Source organism: Pelodiscus sinensis, chromosome 1 (genome assembly GCF_052426305.1).
Source record: "Pelodiscus sinensis isolate ZL-2025 chromosome 1, ASM5242630v1, whole genome shotgun sequence".
NCBI lineage: Eukaryota > Metazoa > Chordata > Testudines > Trionychidae > Pelodiscus > Pelodiscus sinensis.
In genome coordinates this window covers 229699282-229721784 of record NC_143052.1, presented here as the reverse complement: position 1 = coordinate 229721784, position 22503 = coordinate 229699282, and the positions used below count along the sequence as shown (strand labels likewise).

The window sequence follows — 22503 nt, the reverse complement described above, 5'->3', positions numbered from 1 at the left end:
TCTAGACGCAGATCAGTTTAATTGGCTAGTCAATACAGTTACTGGGACTGTGTACTCCTGTTCATAAAAAGTACACCAAACATACTAGGAATGGAATCAATTAAAAGGACTCAAGCTCGTAGTATACAAGTGGAGTATTTGTAGTCAAGAACTAGTGCCTGTCAAATGCGTCGGTACACGTTCTTGTCAAGAAACAATTTCTCCTTTAAAAGGTAGAAATTAGATTTGGAAATGAAGGATAGTGAAACTACAATGCTTTGAAAAGTGAGACTAATGAGGAGAAAGCTAGGGGTAGAAAGCGGGCAGTAAATCAAACAAAGTAGATGCTAGAAAACAAAACCCGATTGTTTGCATTAATGAAAAATGTATCTGAAGAAGGAGCCTACTATATCTGTCATGCTGTCCTGAGTCTCTGTAGCCAGACACAAAACCCCATCTTGTTTTTCCACGAGCCCCATCTTGTTTTCCCCACCCCCCCAGAGAGCAAGAGAAAGGCAGTCAGCCTTGGATGCCCTGGGAACACAGGTTTGCTGCCTGTCCCTGACTCTACCATAAACAGAAACCAGACAGTAAATGGGCTAGCTGACGACCCGGGGCCTCCCGTCGCCCTGATGGCTAGTACCAGTAATTGACACGCCTGCACTGTCCCAGGAGAGGAATCTTCGCCCATCACATACCAGAGGTGCCCATTGTCTGCATTTTCCCAGGTGTAAATTATGCTTTGCACCCTTCGTGGGAAACTTGGCATCCAAAGCCATTTTTCCTAATTGGCCACTTGAGCCCAGGAAGAAGCCTACATGACCCAAGGGGTATAAAAGAGGTTCAGTCGCCCACCCCATTTGAGCTCCAATCATCTATACCTGCTGGCAGGTATTGATTGTCTCCCGAGGTCTGTGGGACGCCCAACCTCGCCCTACTTCTTCCCGAGGGATTGAGAGAAAGACGCTGGCCACGCCAAGTCTGGAACGCAGGGGTGAGAATATATACCTGCTATGTGTCTATTTTGCATGCATTTAATAAGAGCTCAGAGAACCAAAGGGTTTCATGGTACCTGTAAGTAACTTATTAGTGTAATTTCTGTCCTGTCCTTTGTAGTGTCTGTGTTATCTGTAACACAGCAGTAGCATTTAACAACTAAGTTTACCCTGTAACAATAAATAGTAACTGTTTAAGCTTTAACCTGACTCCTTCAGTTGCTGTAACAGAACCAAGCACAATTTAAAAGAACTTCAGCCGGTCATAAGGGACTCACTGCCCTGACCGTCGGCTGACAGTCTCTTAACTAAAGTTTCAGGTGCCTTCTACGGGAACGGGTACATCTACACTACAGAGGAAGATTGAAGCTGCCGAGTTTTTACAGAGTTCAAATTAGCGGTCTTGTTAAGACAGCTAATTCAAAGTGAGAGTGGCTTTCCGGTCGATGCCGGTAACCCCGCTTTCATGAGAAGCAAGTAAAGTTGAAGGGAGAGTGTTTTTCCTTTGTCTCCCCACAGTGTAGATGGCACCAAAAGCAGAGTTAAGCTACTTCGACTTCAGCTACACAATTAATGTAGTTGAATGTTGTGTATCTTAATTCGACTTAAGGTACGTCTACATTATGGAACAAAGTTATGCAAAACTGCAGTTTAAAGTAAACAGCAAGGGTGAATTCACCAAACCAATGTGGCAAGTCCTGGGTATTTATAAGCATGTAAGTAGAGCTCCACAACTTGGTATGTTAAATTAGTGGAATATCCACACTTGTATGCACAGTAATCAAAGGTCTAATTCTTTGAAATCACAATACATTTTTGTGTGTCAGAATATATTTGTCCCCGTTTAAGATTTAGTTGATGGATATTTTAAATCAAGAAGTGTTTTGATTTCTGGGACATAAAATAATATAAGTGTCTTTAGTGACATCTTTTCACATTTAGAAAAACTTAAATATTGTATAGTCTTTAAGGTGCTGCAAGACTAACACAAAATGTAGATGGTATCATAAGCTTTTGTGGATACAATTCACTTTAAGTATGAGCCCACGAAAGCTCATACCACCATCTACATTTTTTGTTAATCTTTAAGGCGCTGGAAGACTACTTGTTTTTTTTTAAAGTTTTTCCAGCTACAGACGAACACGGCTACCCCTCTGAAGCTCTCTCACATTTAGCTAATTCTAAAAGCAGTCAAACCGTTTCTGAAAATTTTCCCAAAAAATTCATCACAAGGCTGAGAAGAAGCATGAGACATGTTAAATTTTTCACTCATGTTAGAAATGCCTAAAAACAAGGGTTTATAATGTAAGTGACTTCAGCCATAATTATGGGTTTGCTAAGGAACACTATAATTTACAGTCCTCTACAGCATTAATTCCTTTTGGAGACTAAAATAGATTCTTCAAAAAAAAACCAAACATCCAAATGTACAGTTTGCATTTATGCCACTGTGCAGTAAAGAAAGACTACGTAAAGGGTGGCAGCATGAGGATATCACCAGATACTGTCCTATACTATGAAGTTAAGACACCCATGGACTCAAAAGGGAATGTAAACATTCCTCAAGATGCACATATGCCAGCTTTTAGGCAGTACTTTAGTTATTGCTCAGAATACAGGTTGCATCTCTGTTGTTCCAGGTTCAGAGAGTCCTGGTGTGCCATGCGGGTTGGGGATCCCAAGTGCCCGATGCAATGGGGGGGGAGGGGGTAGAGGGAGAGGGGAGGGGCAGGCAAGGCAGGAGCTCAGCATGCAGCTCATCTGGGCTGGGGGAACTTGGAAGGCCAGCATGCACAACCCACCAGAGGGGTGCTGGAAAGCCCAGTGTGTGGCTGAGCTCAGCTGGGGGAGGTTAAGAGGGCCAGGAAGCCCAGCATGCGACTCAACTGGGCTGCCAGGGCAACAAGGAAATGCAGGGGGCCAGCAGGTCAGGGGGTGGGGCAGGCAGCAGGGGTCCTGAAACAACCTCTTCTCATCCAGCAAAATCCCTCATCCAGGACCAGTTAGGTTCCCAGGGTGCCAGACCAGTGAGGTCTGACCTGTACTGAGAAGACCAGCCCCATACCCATCACACTTGACGCTTCAGACAGATTTACTTAAGTTTCATAGGTAAAATATTTTTGCTTAGGTCCTTTATTTTTTTCCCCTTTCACTTTCCAAACTCTGTTCAAATTATTAGTAATTCATATAAAAAAATTAAAATCTGTACTGGAATGCTTCATTTCTCTATGTGACTGTCCTGAATATTGTGTGGGCTGTTCGACCAGACAAGATGGAACAAAACTTTATGCTGAACTAAACAAATTTGGATTTTAAGATGCATATATCAAGAAAGACCAACAGCACAGTCTACAAAACAAAACCAAGAAAGGAGACCAGGAGGCTCATCAGTTCCTTTATATAACCTAGTAACTTAAAGCTAAATGCCAATCTGGTTATTTGTTGTAAGACAAGTTTGAGAGTCTAAAATCAAGTTTACTTTTCGCTGCTTTCTCTTGGTCTCATTAATGAAAGCCAAATGAAGTTGTCTTCCTTTGCAGGTTCTTAAATAAACATTTTCCCCTGAAAATGTAATGTAACTGGTTCTTTGGAGTATTAAATCTATAAAAATTTTTTACTAGTTTTTGTTTTTATAAATTCTTGTTTTAACAGCATGTCAACTGTAACCCAACTTTTTTTGCTACAAAATAACTTGCCCTACTCTTTAAACACTAGTATGTGTTTGCTTCGAGTCTTCTAGAAAGTCACTTAAGTTCAACCTATTATTGTATACATGGAATTTTGTAGCTATCCTTGTTTTGATCTACTTGAGACATACTTCCAAGCCACTGGTCTCTAAATTGATAATGCAGGATTTAGGCACAGAAGACCAATTAAAGTAAGATAAGTTAGATATAAATACTGGAAGTTTTAATCAGGGAGGACAGATATAAATCAATACAAGAACGGCCATTCTGGATCAGATTAATGGTGTATCTAGCTCAATATCCTGCCTTCCAACAGTGGCTGATGTCAGATGCTTTAGAAGGTATGAACAGAACAGGGCAATTATCAAGTGATCCACCCAGTCCCAGCATCTGGTTTTCTGTGGCTTAGACACATCCAGGCCATGTGATTTAAATTATTATTTAAATCAGGAAGCAAAAAAACCTTGATTTAAATCTGAGTTTTAACCCTGTTTTGCATTTATATTTTAATTTTCTTAAGGCAAGACATTTGTTTTGCTTGGTAACCATTAAAACACACTGATTTGCAATTTAATATATCTTGTGTGCTAAATGTGGTGCTTATTGTAACCAGGATGATATGCTACATTTACACACATGTATTAAGTAATTACATAATTAACCTCTTTACTAGGTTAAAGAGGTAACTTAGAACTTTTGTCAAGCTCTATGTGGATGGAAATTCAAATTCCTTTAAAAAGGCATAAAACAGCATTTAAAAAACCTAGAACGACTTTAAATGTGCAGGACGGATATGAAAAAAATTATCAAAACATTTTGCATGTAAAATTAACTGAGTTATAAGAGAAAGGAAGCATTATCTGTACTTATTCAATTGAACTGCTTGTTTCTGGTCACTTTTCATTCTAAAATCTTGAGGGATAAGATCTCCTATTTTCATACCAAGTTTTTTATTCATAGATTGGAAGAAAAATCCCCCCCCCCCATTTTTGCAACTCCTCAAATGGCTTCTTAACTTTAAATGTGCTAGTCACTGACCTCAACTAGTTGAATACATTGAAATTAACAATTATATATATTTTCTTTGTGCTTGCGGAGGACTCTCCTACTGTCAAAAGCTGGTTTATAGCACTTCAACTACCTGTGGTTCCAGGGCTCAACCACTGACCAACTAGTTCAGTAGCTTGACTTTTTAAAAAATAACTTGGCAGCAAATGTATACTGCTTTAAATTAATTAATATTACTTTTTGTATTTAATGTATGTTAATAGTTATAACAGGTTTAGTCCTTAAAACATTATGGCTACGTCTACATTGGCCCCTTCTCCGGAAGAGGCATGTTAATTTCCAACTTCAGAATAGGGAAATCCGCAGGGGATTTAAATAAACATGGCCTCCGCTTTTCTTCCGGCTTGGGGAAAAAGGTCCCAACTGCAAAGACTGCAGCCAGGGGAGAAATCTTTGGATTTGCCTTCCTGGCTGCAGTCTTGCAATCCTGCCTGTGCCTGGCACAAACCTGTCTTGTGAAAGGAGGGAGAAAACTTGTTCTTCCTGGCCTCTGAAGATAGAACAAGAAGTAATGGGCTTAAACTGCAGCAAGGGAGGTTTAGGTTGGACATTAAGAAAAGTTCCTGTCAGCGTGGTTAAACACAGGAATAAATTGCCTAGGGTGGTTGTGGAATCTCCGTCTCTGGAGATATTTAAGAGTAGGTTAGATAAATGTCTATCAGGGATGGTCTAGACAGTATTGGGTCCTGCCATGAGGGCAGGGGACTGGACTCGATGGCCTCTCGAGGTCCCTTCCAGTCCTAGTATTCTGTGATTCTATGAGTGCTTCCTTTTGGGGTTGCAGCCCACAAATTTTCCTGTGCACAGGTACCACATGCAGGAGGTATGGGGCTGCAGGCTGAGAAGGGTAGGGTTATCAGATGGTTTCAAAAAAATACTGCACACACTTGATCTCAGATGGGGGGAAAAAGGGTACGGCCGGGAAGGGAGTGGGGCTGGCCAGGGGAGATCTGGGGAGGGGGGAGAACCGTCTGGCAGGAAGCTGGGCTGGCCGGGGGGGAACTGGCCGGCAGGGAGCAGGGCTGGCCAGGGAGATAGGGGGGAGGGGGAAAAGGAGGGGAAAGAAAGGGGAACCGGCTAGTGGGAAGCAGGGCTGGCCGGGAGGAGGTTGGGAGGAGCGGGGCTGGCTGGTGGGGAAGAGCAGTGGGGAACTGGCCAGCAGGAAGCAGGGCTGGCCTGGGCGCACACAGATCCCGGGGTACTGCCCGTCCTGAGCACAGTCCCAGCGAGGTGCACGGGCGAGTCTGGGCCCCAAGGATTCCATCCCGCCCTGGCCCCCCTCCTCTCTACTGCGTTGTTGCGTACTGCCTGGCTGGTAGACACACTCATGCAGCATGAGCACATCTACCAGCTAGGCAGTACGCAACTACGTACTGATACTCACGATAATAATAAAACTTAATTAGAAAATACCGGACATTTCAATTTGTTTCCCGGACAGAAAGCTCAAATACCGGACTGTCCAGGTTCAAAACCGGACACCTGGCAACCCTAGGGAAGGGAGGTTGTAGGCTGGTACCTCTGCCTGCACCTTGCAGACTGCACACAGGTGGGGCTACCCACAAGGAATGCAGTGCAGGGGCATGCCGAGCACTATTTGCAGAAAGCAAATGGGAGAGGTACTGTGCATATCTGTGTGCCTTTACCACCTCTTATCATCTTTAGAAAGTGCTGGCATCCAGTCAGCACCCCCTCTTCCTCAGAGGCAGGTTTACAGCCAGAGCAGATGTGCCCTATTGCTTCCTGCCCTGGTAGCAATTTTTTGCTGGCAACTGAGGGGCTACTAAACAGTAGGATCTACTGTAATTTTAAAATATCACCCCAGTGATTAAAGACTCAGAAAATTAATCTTAAGGCAATGAGTGGTTCAAGTTAGTTAGTAAGAAAATACTAAGGAGGTAGAGTATGTAGAAACACTTGGTAAATTATGCCTATACAAATATTTAGCAAACTTTGTAGAGAACCCTCAGTTAAACCATACTCTTAAATGCCCTAATTGCCCTGTCAACTGGGGATGCCAATTCTTAGGAGGAGAGAAGTTGAAATTAAGAACATTAATTAAACTTAACTCTGGATCTTATGCAAGGATGTGATATTTAAAAACATGCAGCCCTGCACCAGTGGGAACTTCTGGACCTTTTAAAAACAAGCATCCTTACCTTAACATTTCCTTACCCTTGCCTTGGGCAAGGCTAGTAGTCAGAGAAATCAGAATCCCTAAAATGGTTACAGAAGGAATGTCAGTGTTCTGCTTATCTGTTTTTAACTAGAAAAAAAACCCTGAACATAAACCACGAAAAGCTGAATCTGAAGGCACATCTGATTGCTGTGGCAGCACGGATGCCAGGTTTACAAGTATGAAACTAAAAAACAACCAGTTTCAGTTTAATCCCATGGTGTTGGGATCTATATTTCTTTCCATTCTCTTACAGGTATTTACACAAAGAATTTGCAGTGACTCCTTAAAGCAGATATTCAGGATACCAGTAACATTATAGGGATGGAAGTCTTTTAGCTCGGGAATTTGCAACAGACTTCAGCATTTAAAAGATGCTCACAGACCACAATACAAATGCCTAGACACATCTTTTTAGGAGTCCCCGAACTCAAACTGGATTTTGTGATTCCTCTGGCAGTTGGCTAGTGAATAACTGAGGTTTGATTGGATGGGATAGGGCATTTATTAGAACAGGAAGAAAAATTGTGAAATAGTTTAAAGTTGTTCCATCTTACAGGGTTCAAAATGGATCCTTTTTGATTTATTGAAGTTTTATATGTATGTATTTACTGAAAATGAGGTTGTGCTGTAAATGAAAGTGTGAGACGTTTAAATCAATTCTGCGAAACTGCTTTTTTTTTTTTTAATTGATTTTGATTTGGAGAAAAGACTTTTTACAAAATCCTTTGTAAAACTTCAGGAAGTTCTAGCATTTTATACTAGTCATTGGCATATACTGCTTGAGATACAGGAGATTGTCCTCCTGCCCCCTCAATACCATCTCATCCACGTTCCTTGGCAATGTAACTATTATGTAACTTCTACAATGGGGCTCTGGGAAAGCAAGGTAAAAATGGACGACAGATGTTTAATGAGTGGTACTCTCATTTAGCTAAGTCATTAACATTCCCCACATCATTCTTACCCATCATTCCACTGGTCACTAGCTGCTTCTTCAGCTACCAAGATATCATACTCTTCTGCAGCATATTTCTCCCAGTCAGAAATCTCTTGGCTTTCATTTTCACCATCCTGAATAGAATAAATTTTAATGTTGTATTATAGTAAACATGCACAATACATGGCGTTACCGTGTACATGTTTGCATTTAACAAGGCAAAGTTTACTTATCACTTACCCTCAACATAGAAAATTGATCCTTCTGCTCATGGTCAAGGTATTTTTCAATGTTGAAAAAGGTATCAAAGAACACATTTGCTAACTTACACTTCTTTAAGTCATGCAGAGTAATCTTCTCTGGAAAAAGATTAAGAGATAAGAAGTAAAATATTTAAAAATGTAAACTGATTGAGCTGTAATTCATTCCTTCTCTGAAAGTGCAAGTGTGTTGAAAATGTAAAAGGACAACTCACCATATTTTGCTCAAGAACTAAATATTTCTAAGGTGATCAGCACTATTTCAGTGTAAAGTTACAATTTTCAGTAGCTATTTTGATGAAGAATGATTTGATATGCTGTGGGTGCCTTTTATAAAGAAATGTTAGCAGGTCCCAATCTGTCTTAATGATAAATTTCAATATTTAAAATTTCAATATTTAAAACTTCAAGTCAATATTTGATCATTGAAGCATAGGTGTTTGCCTGTGCAGGGTCATATACAGGATTAAAACTAGGTTTCAAGGATGGTTAACTCCTGAACTAAGATGGCACATTATAATAGTCTAACAAACTAATGGGTTAGAAGGGCACCTTCTATTTCAGAACCAGCTGGGAGCAACTCCTCAGTTGGTATTGTGCTCTCATTTTTCTCCTATTTATTTCCACCACACATACAAAGCACAGTTCCTTTCCCCTGAAAGGGCTACCAATGCTCCCTGAATTCCCATGGGGCAAGTTTTTCCTGGAGTCAGCTTGGCTTTTACCAGGGTCCACCTGCCCTCTTGATTTCCCCCTTGATCCCTGACTTAATTCTCTAAAACAGCTTCCCTTACTATTCTTCTGCTACAATCTCCCCTCCTGCCTCTTCCTTCTCATGTCCAGTGAACAGCCTCTGGCTTCAATGCAACTCTTCCTTCCCAGTACCCCTTCCAAGCCTTCAAGCTTCACTACACACCAACAAAAGCAGTCTCTTTCCATCATGTTTTTATTGTCTCAGCTACCACCTATTTCAAACCTTGGGCCTCATCCTATGGTTTTTATTTTTAATTGATTTTTAAAGCCCTGGAGAATTAGGAGTTTAAATTGATAAGAGAGTAAGATGAGAAAGCACTTAACTTCAGAGTACAGGGAATTTACTAGGGATGCGAACGTTTAGCCAAGCACACTGGTAACCAGTGAGCCTGGGCTCATCGATTAACCCTCTTGGTAACATGCAGGCTCCTCCAACCTCCGCTGCCTCTGTATCATGTGGAAGTGTTTGCCTCTCCTGCTGCCTCCCACAGAGGCGGTGGGGGTGGGAGTACCGATTCACACAAAGCCACCTGCCCTCCTCCCTCTCACTGCTGTCTCTATATGAGAGGCAACAGTGCAGAGGCCAGGTGGGAGTCATTACATGCAGGGAGCTGGCTTAAAACCCTTCTTCCCCCCTCACGTATACATGTACCCACTGAAAATTTCAGCAGGTACATGTTTACACAAATAAATGCATTTTAAACATCCCTAGGATTTACAATATTGTACCAAAAATCATACTAAGGTTGCACCTGTATGTGACCAGGGTCAGAATGTTATTTTTTCAAAAAGTGAAGTCCTGAGCTGTACATCTACATTAGCAGGCAGTGTGCATGCCCACAAACCTGCCATGTCTTGAGAGCTGGTAAGTGCTTCAGTCAATTTCTTTTCAACTACATTAGAGAAGTTTTGCAACCTTTTAAAGAGCCCTTAATTTGAGCAAGGAAGGTGGGTGGTGAAAATGTGACTTCAAAATAATTACAATGTTCAGTGAACCAAAATTATGGGGAAATGTAACAGTCACACTTCTGGATATCTAAGAACTGAGTGCATAAAATTCACATAGCAAGATCACTTTAAATGTCTTGGAAAAATATGACATCTAAGTAACACCACAAAAATATCAAAATAGAAGTTATTAAAATGAATTCCACAGTGAAAATTAATAGATGCCATGAAAGATAAGCCAGAGAACTGGGCTACTCATCCGATGTCTTGTTAGTGATAAATCTAGTCAGCCAGCCCTTACTTTTGGACAGTTTGACTCATGGCCAGTGCCAAATACAGCATGGGTTGATGGACTTTAAAGGCTTCTACACAGCTAGAAACCAAAGTTTGCAACATGTGGAACAGCTTCTCTTGAAAATGGCTTGAAGACATGGAAATAAGAATAAGGGATATAGATTATTGTTGTCCATCTCAGTACCTTAAAGATCTTAGGAAAGACAAGCAATATTGCTTGGAATATCAAAAACTACAGAATGGATTAGTCACTGCAGTATGATGCTCACTTTAATATATTAAAATGTTGCCATTAGGCATAATATTTTCTATATTAATTTTGAATTTCTGTAGGTTTCATCAGTTAAGAATCATGTTAATATCCCAAATTTAGGAAGATTAAAATCCAGTAAGCACCGTAGTGATTTTTCAGTCAATGTGAGCTGCTCAACTTTTGAAGATCAGGCCATTTTTAGGCACCTAAAAATGGATTTAGGAGACCAACATTTCAACCCACAGTTGAAAAGGATTGCCCTTGTCTAAGACAAGTCATTCTATTACACATTATGCTTCTTTGTAGAAGCACAAGTGAAATGAGAATACTAGTATGGAGCCTTGTCAGTTAAAGTGAGACAGGCAGCTCTCAGTTGTCATCAGTCATGCTGGATTTCAGTTTTAGAGCATACTCCACCTACCTACGAAAAGGAGTATATGGATTCAGGTAAGACTGGAAATAAAAGGCTAACGAATTTCTAAAAGATCCCCTGGATTTTAACAGGCAAAGTAATTCACTTGCTCAGCAGACACTTCAAGTCACAAGCACAGACACATTCAAGGGGAAGGACCACAACTACAGAATTATTTACCAACATTAATATATTCTGCTCTAGTTTTCTTGGCTGAATTAGCCAAATCTGGCCTAAAATTAGGCCTAAATCTGTTTCTTACTATAAAAGCACACTGATACTTTTGGCTGATCAGAAGTTGTTCACTGCTTAAGTAGGTGAATTAGTAGGGCCTAATCAAATTAACGGTCAGGATTTTAAAAACTAAGTTTCATCTATTTAATCTCAGCTATTTAAATCTGAAATGTCATGGTGTAATTGTAAGGATCTTGACACAAAAAGGAGCTGTGGGGGAGTTGCAGGGTTATTGTAGGGGGAGTTGCGGAATTACCACTCTTACATCTGTGTAGCTCCTGGTAGCAGCACTGCCTTCACAGCTGGGCAACTGCTAGCCAGAAGCCCAGCTCTGAGGGCAGTACAGAAGTAAGGGTGGCAATGCCAGGGCCTACTCAAAATAAACTTGACCCGCCCCCACAACTCCCTTTTGGGCCAAAATCCCACATTTGAGAAACACTGGTGTCCCCATGAAATCTGTATAGTACAGGGTAAAAGCATACAAAAAAAGACCAGATTTCACAGTCTTTTTACATGGCTATGAATTTGGTAGGTCCCTTAGTATTATGCTTGAACAACCAGCAAAGGCAGATTCATAAGACAGCCCAGTGATGACCTCATAGGCAAACACCAAATTAATTGGAGACAACAGAAAGATAGTTTTAGAATGGAAAGAAGCCCATTACCTTCACATTGTGGCTTTACAAGATCCAGCATCTGGCAGAGACAGTCTTCAAAAGGCAGAGGTTCAATGGCCATGTTATCCAGTTTTTGACACTGTTCCTCATAAAAATACTCCAGTTCATACATAGACAATGCACCATCCCCATCAAGATCCATGCAGCGAAACCAATATTCAATGCTGAAATAAGTGATTACACTTTATTAACTTGAGAAAGCCTTTTGTGAAGTAAACAAAGGTCTTTTAAAAAAATTATTTAATTGTACAGGCATTGGACAAGCTCACGAATCCCACTGCATAGCTTTAAGCATACCGAGTAGGGATCTGCGTTAAGGCAAGAACAAATTAGCATGGGACAGCAGACTTTTGCACTAACCCTTTTCTCCCCGGTTGTGGACTCAAACAATACAGTGTAATTTATATTTAAAATGTATATGGCACAAAGTACCTATGAATTAAATAGGTAGGAGGGCCAAATTCTACCCTCCACAATTCCCAGGGAAGTCAATGAAAAGTGAAGTCATTAAGAGTCAAATACATACAAGAGTTCACATTGAAGGACTACTTCATTTTTCATCCATACCACAGTTTTATTCTGTCATTTGGTAGACAGTGAAAAACACATTGCGGACTATGAAATCTAGCCTTCTCCCCATGAAATCAGGTCTTTTGTATGCTTTTACCCCATACTAAACTGATTTTATGGGGGAAGACCAGAGTTTCTCAGACTGGGGGACCTAATCCAAAATGAGGTTGTATGGGGAGATGTTGCAAAGTTATTGTACAGGGGTTGCAGTATTGCCATCTTTACTTCTGTGTTGCCTTCCAGAGCTGAGTGGCCAGACAGTAGAGGCTGCTGCCAAGCACCCAGCTCTGAAGACAGTAACATGTCAGCAGCAGCATAGAATAAGAGTGGCAATACTGCAACCCTCCTACAATAACATGGCCTCCACCATCCCCACAGCTACTTTTTGGGTTACGACCCTTAGGCTATGTCTAGACTGCAGGCTTCTTTCGAAAGAGGCTCTTTCGAAAGCATCTTTCGAAAGAGCCTCTTTCGAAAGATCGCGTCTAGACTGCAGGCGGATCTTTCGAAAGAGAAATCCGCTTTTTCGAAAGAGAGCACCCAGCGAGTCTGGATGCTCTCTTTCGAAGACGGCCTCTTTACATTGAAGAACGCCTTCTTTCGAAAGAGGAGCTTTCGAAAGAAGGCGTTCTTCCTCATGAAATGAGGTTTACCGCCATCGAAAGAAAAGCCGCGTTCTTTCGAAATAATTTCGAAAGAACGCGGCTTGAGTCTGGACGCAGGGGAAGTTTTTTCGGGAAAAGGCTACTTTTCCCGAAAAAACCCCTGAGTCTGGACACGGCCTTAGAGTTACACCATGAAATTTCAGTTTTAAAAACTTATGACTGTGAAAATGACCGAAATAGACCATGAATGGGGTAGGGCCTAGCCATATAACATTTTTATGCCATATAACAATATAGAATTTGACTAATTATTTGCAAGTCTAACCCTACTCAGTATAGGCTTGAATAAAATGTACAGCACTACTTGGTTAACCATATTCATAGGTATTAAAGTAGTGCTTTGGGGAAGAACACACACCAAAACTAAAAGGAGAGAACTCTGATGTAAAGACATTTCCTTAGCTAGCTTCCTATTACATCCTACTTTTTTTTTTTTTTTAAACAGACTGGTGTTGGGTAAACAACTTCCTCCTTATCTGCTCAGATTCATTTTGCCCGTACAGTGACATCTGTATCACACATTCAGCATCATAAGCTAACCATAATGCCAGACAGGAATGAACATGTTTAAAGATGAATTCGTTTAAAAGAGCTTTGAAAATTACCAAATCGAGTTAGAAAGAACAATTTTAAACAGTCTACCTGTCCTTAGTGTAAGCCTAATATATTTGAAAATATTTTTCAAACACAACCCACCCCCTTTAAATCAAATCAGACTCAACAGCTGAAATAAGGTCTAAAAGTCAAAAGAAACATGCAGATTAAAACCACTAAGAGTTGTCCATTAAATTCGAAAAGAATTTACATGTGTTCATGTTAGATAGGTATGTTTTGCCAGCATAGAGCTAGAGACGATATTGATAAAGCCAGTTTCTAGTTCTGCTTGAGTTTTAATTTTTACCTAGTTGGAGTCTTTTTGTCCTCTTCAGATATCAAAAACCAGACAAAATCAGCATAGCTAATTTTTCCTTCTTTCTGTGCTTTTCTACCCCTTAAAGACCAAAGCAAGAATCAACATAAATGGAAAACAAGAACATGCAAGTAATTTAAGACACTGATAAACTGCAAAGCAAACTGGAACTGAACTTCATCATTATAAAGGGATTCCTGTTCATTCTGTTACTTTTAAAATTTACTCAAAAGGTTACAACATAGTTTAAGTTAAGGACTGCAGTGCAGACTCAGGGTCAGCTACACTCCATGTGCTGGCCCAATCCTGTATGATGGAAGAGGGGAAGGGGTGGCAAAGAGCACTGACAAGAGGAATTCTCAGCTGGTCGTTTAGGCATAAACTGGAGCATTATGTCCAGTTCTAGGTCCCACATTTCAGGAAAGATGTAGACAACTGGAGAAAGTCCAGAGAAGAGCAACAAAAATGATTAAAGGCCTAGAAAACATGACCTATGCGAGAAGATTGTAAAAATTGAGCTTGTTTAGTCAAGAGAAGGGAAAATAGAGGGGGGCTTGGTAACAGTTTTCGAGTACATAAAAAGTCATTACAAAGGGGAGGAAGAAATTTTATTTTTGTTAACCTCTGAAGATAGGACAAGAAGCTTCAGTTACAGGAAAGGAGGTGTAGCTTAGATTTTATGAAAAATTTCCTGCCAGGAGGGTTAAGCACTGGAATAAATTGCATAGGGAGGTTGTGGAATCTCCATTACTAGAGATTTTTAAGAGCAGATTACACAAACACCTGTCAGGAATAGTCTAGACAGTATTTAGACCATCCATGAGTTCAGAGGGTTGCACTAGAAGACCTGCTGTGGTCCCTTTTAATCTTATGATTACATTTGAATTAAAATACAAAAGTTGCACATTCTGTAGACTATTCTATGAGCACTTGGAAAGCAACAACAGAAGAGTGACAAGTACATGTTTATCTATACACAAACATGATACTTCTGAATTATTTTTGGTTTTGTTTCCATGCCATTTCTGTTTTTACACTGCACTGATCATTAGTTTCCAAGCAATTTCCTTTGTCTCCTATACCTTCAAAAAGAGAACTTCTATTTTTACAAAGCTGACTGATTCTTAAAAGAAAAAGATAAGCAGTCTTGGCTTAGCACGGGAGTGGAGAACCTTTTTTGGATCAAGGGCTGAGGACCCACAGAAAAATCACTCAGGGGCCACACAAAACTGAGAAGCAAAACAAACTTCCTGAATGAAGAGAAAGACACACCCTACATTCCCCTTAAACACCAAAGGCTCGAGGACCCGAAGCTAGTAGATTTTGTGTGCTCTAATCCCACAGTGGGGTGGTGGTGGTAGGGGGGAAGAGAGTGCCTGTGTGGGCTCCCCAATGTTGGGAGAGCCCTGAGTCTTGGAGGCCAGATCTGGGCAAGCAAGGGGGCGCATCTGGCCTCCAGGCCTGAGGTTTCCTCACCCTGGCTTAGCACATTGTGAAATTTCTCCTGTACACAATTCCTATTTTTAAAAATAAGCATCTTTCTACCATGAAGCTGATGTTTAGACCTCTTTGGTAAGTCAAGAGATACATCAAGAATCTCACATACCTTCCTCTCTTGCACTGCCCACTACTATTCTGGTTTCAGCTATTCTGCTACAATTACTGGTCAGAATCCCTGTGCTAGCTCCCAGGAACAGCATGCTCATTAAGTGCCAAAAAGCACTGCATTAATGTGAGGTCGACAGAGCTGAGAATTGTTCAACAAAACGGTTTTTTGGGTCAAAAATGCCAATTCATCACAACTGAGGTTTTCATTCCAACTTATTAGTTTTCATGTAAGATTTGTTGGAAGGGCTTCATTATAGGTCAAAATAAGAAGCCCGCTCCAGAGTAACCACTATCCCAGTGACTTAAGGCACTTATATGGGATGTAAAGTAAAGTTTTCAAATGAACATTTGAGTTTCCAACTGGAGTCTCTTTAAAGTTTTAAACTGGCAAATGGAAAGATATAATGGCAGAGAAAGCATGTGATTGCTTTTCGCTTTCCTCCCAAGCCAAATTATATCTTACAAAGTAATGATCAACATTGATTTACCTTATTTACCAAATCAAAGAGATATACACATCGTACATTGTGTATAATACTAAAATTCCCGTTGAAACAATGGATTTAAGACGTTGTAGTGACATTGATGAATCCTTGAAATGAACTACTAATTTTCAGTAGAACTCAATTGTTCTAGAAACTTCATACTCAAGTTTGCATAAACAAGTCTGACTATAGAACTGGATTACCTGTATTTAAATCAGTATATCAAAAGTTACCTTGTTACTGCTCCTGAGAATATCCTTTCTATCATCCTGTTTGATATAGCTGTCAATGAGAAAAATATTAGAAGGCATTTAAAAGTTATTTTTGCTTTATATTGTATTTAGAAGATGAAATATATTTACTGAAATCTACCTAATTACATAAACATAAAGGTACATAAAACAAAAGGTTAACTCTCAATCATTTTGAGTCCCCTTTGAAAGGACCATTTGACACATACAGCCTCCAAAATGGGTCCAAATGGCCTTGAATTCTGACCTGAAACATGAATTCTAGGACAATACACACATAGTATAATCCACCTTTATTAGATCCGTATTTATTTAACACGCATTATTTTAACAAGTATATCTTGCTTTCAAGGTTTTTACATTTAAAAAAACCTATAATTCCTCTGAGAGCCAACATGGAATTAGGAATTTTAATATACAAAGACAGTACTTAACTACCTCTGACTCGCAGTTCTGAGATGCATGGTTTTTTCTTGCCAATTCTGGGGTTTTACTAAAGATGAAGCATATTTGGTTAAACGTTTGTCTCTTAATTTGCATAGCATTATGGTGCTTTCTAAGAGTTATTTTTCTACCAGAATACAGAAGCTATTACTAAGGAATTAACAGGACTCAAGGCTTTCACAGCTATATGTTTTATAAAAGTACTTCTAAATTTTAAAAGTTTAATATTAGAAAGGAGACCCAGAATTGCATCTGAATAACCATGGAAACCTTTCATTTGAAAGTTAAAACAAAACAAAAAACCAAAACACCTCCATCAATGATTCTATATAAGGCTAATTAGTCAAACTTTGTCCTCTAGCATACATTTGTTTTTGCTATCTCCAAAGGTTTCATAGATAAGGCTAGAAGGACCTCTGTGATCATCTAAGTCTAGCCTTCTATATAACACTGGCCATAAGATTTTTTTGAATTAATTCCTGTTTGGACTAAATCTTTTTTAAAAAACTCATCATTATGATGATTTAAGGCAGTGGTTCTCAACCATGGGTATGTACCCTCAAAGGTCTTCCAGGGAATATATTCATCTAGCTAAATTTGCTATAGCTATATGAAAAGCACTAGTGACGTCAGTATAAACTAAAATTTCATATAGACAAGGACTTGTTTACACTGCTCTATATACTGAAATGTAAGTACAATATTTATATTCCGATTGATTTATATTATAATGATAAAATAAGAAAGCAGCTTTTCAGTAGTAATATGTTGTGACTTTTTGTAGTTTTATGTCCAATTTTGAAAGCAAGTAGTTTTTCAAATACAGTTGGGGTACACAAGACAAATCAGACACCTGAAATTTATACAGTAGTCTGGAAAGATTGAGAATCACTGTTCTAAAGAATAACAGCAACCTATTCACCATTTAATCCCAGAATTGCATGACACTCATCTTAAAAGTCTGAGAGGGGTAGCCGTGTTAATCTAACTTTAACAACTTTAATTAAAAACAAAAAAAACAAGAGTAGTCCTGAGGCACCTTAGAGGCTAGCAAAAATATTTTGTTTGCTTCAAGGGGGAAAAAGGCATGACACATCTGAAGGCTGAGATAACAGAAACTAGAGGGAAAAGACCAGTTAGACTATCACATGAATACCTCTTCCATTTCAGTATTTTTTCTTGCGACATGTATTAATGCTTGGTCTATTCTACTATTAGTGACAGCAATGAGGAGATGGCCACTCCCTGTGGGAGATGACTGCATAGTTGAAGACATACCTCATGCTATAAAGTGTCGTAAAGATTTTCAGTTAATTTCTACATATGTTTTTAAAGTTAGACTGTTAAACAAAGTTGTTCCATGTGTCATACCATGATCATTATGCCGGGCTAAATCCTTTGGGTCAATATAGAGGTCATGGTCTGTATCCAGCTCCCAAAATTTGCAGTAGATAACATAGAAGTGCTCATAAGAGAAGTACTCAGTAAGCTGGTTAATATCAACTTCTTCTTCCAATAATGCCACATTCTATTATCAGGCAAAAGAAAATCTCATTAAAGAACCTGCAGATGCTTGTTGGTCACAGCAACAGCTGAAAGGATAAATGAAAGTTCTTATACCATCAATGAGTATCACTAATTACAAACAGTTTTTTAGTGGAATTATTTTATCTTCAAAGACCGTATGCACAGGATAGCATGCTAAGAGAGGATTTTAATGAACCGAGTTAAAAGTTAAGGTGCCAGAGAAAGTTGAATAGAGAGGACAGCCAACTTTCTGTTAAGTGAGAGACAAATATAGCTCTGAACAACACAATCTAAATTGAAACAATCTTGTATTAATAATTGCTCCCAGGAGAATCAGTGCACTTTAATCTTCACTAATCTGGAAAGAAGCAAGTAAAGATGGTATTTGTTCTTATGCCCTTTTAAGTATTTAACTTAAAAGCTTTATTAAAATGAGCAAAAGTTATATCTACTTGCAAAATTTTACATAAATACCTGCAAAAAGCTGCTTTTTCTGAGCTCATTACATGTGATTCTTCCAGTCCAAGACCTATTTACTGTATAAAATATCCTTTGTATAACCTGTAAAATGAAGAGACAAGTTACTGTCTACTTATAACTAATTGAACTAAACATTGTAATGTTCCAAGTCTTGGTTAAGTGTTTAAAAATACTTGTGTACAAATGCCAAGAAACAAAGGAAATATGAAGCAAGTTTCTACAGTTTACTGCTTTATTCACTTTCCAATGTTTATTACTATTGCTCATCATCATCCTCTATGTCTTTATCTTCTGTCTCTCTCCATCTGTCGAGGCCTAGGTCCATTCCATCTCCCCCCCACACACAAACACTAACCTTAGTGAGCTCATCCTCCCATTGTTTTAGATACTAACTTTCCAAAATCATTTCCAAATCTCTCTCTCCTCAAATACCACATAGATTAGAGATGTAAAATCCCATTTAATCAATTAATCATTAGGTTAACTTGAAGTTTAACCAGTTAACTGTTTAAGAAGACTCTTGAGCAGGGCTGGGGCTCTGGCTTCTCTTGCCTCAACTGCTGTAACTTTATCCTCAATCAACTTTCACACCTCTGTCCTATTTATTTAAGAACCCAACTGCTGACCTCCCCCTTCCTCTAATTGCTCCCACCAACTAATTTTATATATATTCCTCTCTGGGTTTCTGCCTTTTACTCTATTACACTCAGAACTTTTATTCTGATCTCCACATAGTCTTATAAAATTGGGCCCATTCTTACCTCTGAGTTCTCATCTGACCCCTCACATCCTATACTTCTCAGTGATTGCCTCTCTCAATTTGATGCTGAATTAATGCTCTCCACTACATCCACCACAGCCTCCTGCCTCATGCCTGCCAAGCACCTTCTCTTCCAAATCCAGCCTTTGGATCCAATACTAGGGATGTGAAAGGTTAACGGGTGATGCTCAGCAGTTCCAGTTAACTGGTGGAGGCTGCTCCAACCCGATGGGGCTTGCCGTCAACAGGAGCTGCTCCAGGCATTGGGAGCTGCCCCCTGTCCACGGCACGCCTAACACATCGCAGGCAGAGGCTGCTCCGGCTGGGCTGGAGTAGCCCTGGGGCCAGGGCTGGGAACTGGCAGCCCCGTGGGCTAGGCAGTGGGAGCAGTGAGATCCCACTTAGTCAGTTAACCAGTTAAACATCTTTGACAAGAAACAACAGTATAGACAGCTTTCTAAACATCTGTTTGATTTGTGGATTGGTGTTTTGCTTCCCTTTTCAGAAAGGACACTCATGGCAGTTTGTCAATTTCAACCCAGGCCACCCTAAGTAAATACGTTCCTCAGCTAAAGAAAGGATTGGGGGATGAGAGAATGGAGCTGCTACAGTTCTCAGAAGGAATAGCAGTTTTTCCACAAATCAGACAAGCCAGGCCTCAATACAAATTGCCAAGAAAGATATTCCCCGATGATGTTTTTCCTTCTCTCGCTCTCTCTGCTTCAGCCATCTCTTTTGGAGAAATAATTAACTGATAAACTGCTATGGTCTCACTGGTGAGGTGCAAAAACTAACGCCATTAACTCTTAGCATGAAAAATCCAGCACAGCAGGTGCAGTGTCATCTCCTCGTGAATTTATTGCAAGTCCCACAAATCTGACACCTGTTTGAGGAGCTCTTGTGATGACATGAAGAGCTTCTGGCATCATGTGACTTGGAAGCAGGTGCTTGCACCAACTCCCCACTGCTTCATTCTTCAAGCTCTTCCCGCCCCTCCCACACCCAGGCAGTTGTCTTGTGAGGACCTGATTGTTTTGATCCATCTCAGATTTCTGGAAGTGACTGACTGGCCTGCATCCCCATTTTTTTGGCAGGCTACTATGGAAGATGGCAGTCCTCTCCTCTTGGTGAACTGCGAAAGCTGGCTCAGAAGTAGAAAGCTGTATTCCCAGCAGGCTATCCAATTGAAGAAAGCCCATTATGGGCAAAGGGAACACCCACCCACCACAGCACTAAGAATAGGCTTTTGCCAGAGACCTGCCTTAAGCCCTCTGTCCCCTATACATTAAGTGTCAACTGGGGGTGGGCTCAAAATTACCCTCCCCCCATCTTGTGGAGGGTAATTTTGAGCCCTTCTGACCCTTCCCACTTCACTCCACTACCATGAAGATTAATCTAAGGCCCATTACCACCCCCATCCCTTGCTGCTCGGGGGAGAGAGTGAGGAGGGACAAACACATTGTTTTATGGAGGCATTTCAATAGACCAGATCTCCAATGGCTACACTCTTCTCTCAGCATCTTGGACCAGTACTGGCCCTTATTACTCAGTCCCCCACAGCACCTCCATTCTGCATTTCTGCGAAGCAGAGAGGGTGGGAGTACCTTCTTAAGATTTCAGCATCTTCCTCTACATCCTCCAATCCTGACTGATAGCTTTTTGCAGGAGACAACAGAAACAGCAGCACACAAGCTAGGCGGGCACCAACTGACTACTACTTTTGGGGTGTGGGGGGAGGAAGAGGATGGTAGTAACAGCCAACTTTTGAAAGTAGTAAAGTTTTGTGATGCTCCAGATGTAACCCTTCCTTGTTGGGGAGAAGCTCTCTAATATCACTCACATGATGTCTTCTCTCCACATCCCCAAGCAGTGGCAAGGGACTACATTTGGGAGATTAGAAACTTTCACACTGCTGAGAAATGTCACACCATGCCCACAGATCAGGAGGAAGGAAAAGAGGGCAATTGGCGTGGGCTCCTGGCCACCACTGCTGCTATTGCAGCAGTAGCTGGAACCCTGGACCCTTTAAATCACGCCACAGTGCCACTCTGTGCGGCTCTGAGGGCAAGGGAGGGGCGGGCAGAGGCACAGTTTGGGAAGCACCAAGAGCTGGCTGCCCTCTGGCCCCACCCTCTCTGAGGGTGTGGAGCCAGCCTCCGCACCTTGCCCAGGGCCCCAGAAGCTGTCAGCTCCCATGTGTCACACATGGATCCATGCAAACTTTGGCAGTTAAGGGAACAGGTAGCAGTCTTGGACTGGGAAGGCAAGAGATAGCAAGTGGATCTACAAGCACCTACTCCAAAACTGGAAAGAGATACGTGTAACTGCAAAAGATGACAAAAAGTCTTCTTACTTTTGATAAATGTGCAAGAGTTAACACAATAGTACTTTTAAAACATATAGAAAGTATGCAGAAGGAGGTTAAAAAGTCAGAATGGACTACACCCCACAATTGAATCTTCATAAAGAATTTCTTGATTTTTTGGCCAATCATGATTTTTAGGGTTGATCATGATTTTTCAACTCTTGGGTTTGAGTATATTACTATTGGTCCATTGGCAATGCTTACTGGTGTGGGGAGGATAAACCTGAAGCCTTCAACTCTGGAATAGAGTATGAAAGGTGCAGAACCAAAGTTAATGTCTCAAAAGGAAGACTTCCACATAAAATCTGTGCTACATGCAGAAGTGCTACATCCATCAATGGCCTTAAATCAGTTTGTGGAGGATACTTTTTAAACAACTGACACTTTTTAGCAACTGAATGCTCTTTGGAGCGATCTCAGACTCTGAAGAGTGAATGAGCACAGAGTCTGAAGCAACCTAATCTCTAGAGGCTGTCAAGTCCAGATCAGTAGTTGAAGGAAACCAACAGAACAGTTACTCACTACTAATATGGACAGAAAGATGATATTAGTCATGGGAACCTACAACTGGAAAGTTTCATGTATACAAAATTCAATTAAAGGACAATCCTTGAACTGGGAAGGTGCAAGTAGCTTAAGAAGGTGTCAATTCTTATCACAAATTCTTTTCAATTCCATAATATTGTGGAGCTTACATATTATCGGCTTGATACAGGTGAACTTGAAATAATGCAGAAGTTATTTCAAATTTTCAGGCTTTTT

General features: G+C 40.4%; 1 protein-coding gene across 3 annotated transcripts in view; it reads right to left on the bottom strand.

Moving 5' to 3' along the window:
• PPP2R3B (protein phosphatase 2 regulatory subunit B''beta) overlaps positions 1 to 22503 on the bottom strand; it is a 90053-nt gene that overhangs the window by 1882 nt on the left and 65668 nt on the right. For all 3 annotated transcript variants that reach the window (XM_075916042.2, XM_075916050.2, XM_006135847.5), the window contains 7 exons: positions 18611 to 18697; positions 17981 to 18137; positions 16148 to 16196; positions 13813 to 13902; positions 11665 to 11840; positions 8086 to 8204; positions 7873 to 7979 (listed from right to left, as the gene is read on the bottom strand). In XM_075916042.2, the coding sequence (XP_075772157.1) occupies positions 7873 to 7979; positions 8086 to 8204; positions 11665 to 11840; positions 13813 to 13902; positions 16148 to 16196; positions 17981 to 18137; positions 18611 to 18697 (785 nt within the window). The remainder of the gene's footprint in view (positions 1 to 7872; positions 7980 to 8085; positions 8205 to 11664; positions 11841 to 13812; positions 13903 to 16147; positions 16197 to 17980; positions 18138 to 18610; positions 18698 to 22503) is intronic.